General features: G+C 42.0%; 1 protein-coding gene across 1 annotated transcript in view; it reads right to left on the bottom strand.

The window, feature by feature from the left end:
• Positions 1 to 1406, bottom strand: part of LOC102195483 (mitochondrial sodium/hydrogen exchanger 9B2-like) — a 13445-nt gene extending 12039 nt beyond the window's left edge. Inside the window, exon 1 of the mRNA XM_013916159.1 lies at positions 1338 to 1406. Within this exon, the coding sequence (XP_013771613.1) occupies positions 1338 to 1406 (69 nt within the window). The remainder of the gene's footprint in view (positions 1 to 1337) is intronic.
• Between the last annotated feature and the right edge of the window lie 1623 nt (positions 1407 to 3029).

Genomic DNA, 3029 nt, shown 5'->3' with positions numbered 1-3029 from the left:
ACGGGTGTTTAATGTTTGGTGATCCAATTTCATGAACTTAACAACTTTTTATGACCAAATAGCAGCTTATCTGTACCTCTAAATCTGTTAATTGTTTTATGATCTGTCGTTGCCATACATTGGTCCACTGTGACATGTGATAGCGTTACTGCTCCGGCCTTCATTCATTTTATATGGTTAAAATGACCTTTACTGAAGCGCCAAGGGCCAACTGGAGGTGGACGGTGGAGGAGTGAAATATCAACACGCTGCATTAAAACTATGAAATGCGTAAGAAATCCAGACATAGTTTATGATTTATTATCATTAGTGTTACATCCTCTGCCCTCTTTTCTTGAACAGAGGTATCCATCTGATCATCAGCCAGTCAGCATTTCAAGTTCCAGGTCAATGGCTCCTGGTCATTTATTAGCTCTGCTTTGAGTCGCTGTTGGTTTTTGGCCTCTGCATTCCCCATATTCATAGTTTATAGTTAAGTCTGGCTTTGAGGCTACAACAGCTCAGGCAGGTCTCTCTGGTCCTTATTCTCACTCACTTGTTTTATTGTCAGTCAGGAAACTTGTGCCAGTTATTCAGTTGTTCAACTGCTCATGAATGCAAATATTACATCAGCAAGTCACATGGTGACGACTCAAGATGACCTGCTGAAACTCAAAGAGACTTTGGTTATCAGAGTATTTCATAAACTGCTGATCTGTTGGGATTTTCCTGCACAGCCAACTCTAAGGTTTGCAGAGAATCATCTGAAAACATCCAATGGTCTTCAGGTCTCTGGATGAAAATGGCTCAGTGATGTCAGAGGTCAGACTGCTTCAAGCTAACAAGAAGGCAACGCTAGATCATAGGCATGCAGAAGAGCGCGTGTTGAACTTTGAAGCTAGCAGTCAACAGAAGTCTGCACTGGTTGCACTCCAGAGCGCTAAGAACTAAAGCTACAATTCACAGACTCATCAAAATTGGACAGTAAATGGTTGGACAAACATTTCCTGGTCTGATGAGTCTCAGTTTCTGTTGCAACATTCAGGCAGGGTCAGACCGTGGATCCATCCTGCCTTACATCACCTGTTCAAGCTGCCAGTGGTGTGGGAGAGATTTCACAGGTAGAGAAGAAGCGCCCTGTCAGTTTGTTATCTCAAACAGACTTTAAAGTGACCATCTCCGGTCTTGGATGACAAACTGGTCACACGTACTGGGCTAGTTTGATGGCTGGAGCAGTTGTGTTTTCTTTACCATGTCAGAGCAGAAATAGAAGGAAAGATAAAGTTGTAGGCCACGTGACTCCACGTGTGTGGTTTTAATAGGTGGATGTTTTGTGTGATGTGAACAGTCGGTGGTACCTCAGCCTGTTCCTGCTGCAGCCCAACGTCGCTCACCCGAAGGTAACGCTTGGTGGCCTCTTCATCCATCATCTGAAACAATCACGCATTTCTTCTCATATATGTGAGGAGCCGCATTTAAATATTTCAAATAAGTCTGATTTCAAACTAACAAAGTCCTTGATGCTAAATGCCATTGAAGTCATGAACAAAATGAGCACCCAAATAAACGTTTTAAAATGTCTTAATGGACGGTGTCAGTTTACTTTATGTGACCATTCAGAAAATCCTCATCTAAATCCTTGTTTCATTCACCTTTATAAATTTTATTAAAGATGTTCCACATTTCATCTGAGAGGATATTTCAGTTCTACAGGCTCATGGACACATTGCAGGCGGCCCAGAGACTCGCAGAGCCGCCCTGTAATCATGTAAGTAGGTGCACTTTAGTCCCACCAACACCTTTAATCACGGATACTTTTCATTGTTGTTACCAATCAAATCTGCCCGCTGCAACCCTTTCGCTCTTCTCTGCGGTTGATGAATGGACCAACAGCAGTACAAGCAAGAGTGACGCACACACTAGTCGGTCCACATACAGCCCTCCATTTGTGCACCGCCTCCATCTGACATCAGCTTTTTGCAGGCAGACAGGCCATCCCAAGACTGCGGTGGACAGTGAACGCACCACCTCTGCTTCACCAGAAATTCCACTTAATGCTGTCCTGAGATCCCTTCTCATCCAATTTAATCTCCACTCACACCTTAGCCAATGCGCTCCTAATGCCTCAATGCCTCACATGACTGTAGGGCGATCAGCGACTCATAAGAAATTCACTTTAGTGACCCACGCCTTGATTCCCACCTTGGCCCCTGTGACCCCAAATGATTCTCATGATTATAGGGTTGAACCCTCTGCAAGGTGACTCTCCAACAACGAGTAAATACCTGAGAGTCTCCACCAGCTGTTAGACCTGAACAAACCTCTTGGATGGATAAACGGTGAAACTTCTCCATAAACCTGAAAAGAAGTCCAAACTCAAGAAGTACCCGGAGTGACTTCTTCAAAGGTTTTAATGCCAGCTGATGATTGTTATTGTCAACATGCTGATAATCCTCACTATAGATTACCAGACTTAGCAGATTAGAAAAAGCTTACACTTGGAAATCTTTCATCTTTAACGCCACCCTTACTGTAATCTCTTAATCTACTGCATGACTAATAACTGAAGCCTTCAGAAAAGCAAAGTTACATACAATGAGCAGATTCACCTGGAAATACAGTGATGCAGGAGTAAGACATATCAGGCAAACTTTAACTTATTTCTAATAGAAATAATTTTTTTAAAATAATATATATAAATAATATATGCATATATATAAATATGCAGTTTTTTCTCTTAAAAATGTGAAAATTGGCATTTCAAGTAAAATAAATACTTGGCCTCAGTACTTGATCAACACACCTCTTTATTAATTGTGCGTAAGCAAAAGTCAAATAGTATAGTCCAACTACTCTCCATTTCCACTTCAGGTCTTTTCAGCCCATCACAGAAATCTCCACGTAAACCCAAAACAAAAGGACAAATGTTCACTCCAGTCCCAGCTGACTGAAACCTCACACACTTCCCATCACGTACCCATAAAAGCTGAATTATTCTCATTTCTCAGGCTCTTACCTCGAGCTGATGAAAAGTTGTGTGACTGGAACAA

Source organism: Pundamilia nyererei, unplaced genomic scaffold (genome assembly GCF_000239375.1).
Source record: "Pundamilia nyererei isolate P.nyererei 1_Seehausen unplaced genomic scaffold, PunNye1.0 scaffold00489, whole genome shotgun sequence".
NCBI lineage: Eukaryota > Metazoa > Chordata > Actinopteri > Cichliformes > Cichlidae > Pundamilia > Pundamilia nyererei.
This window is presented reverse-complemented; position numbering and strand designations above follow the sequence as displayed.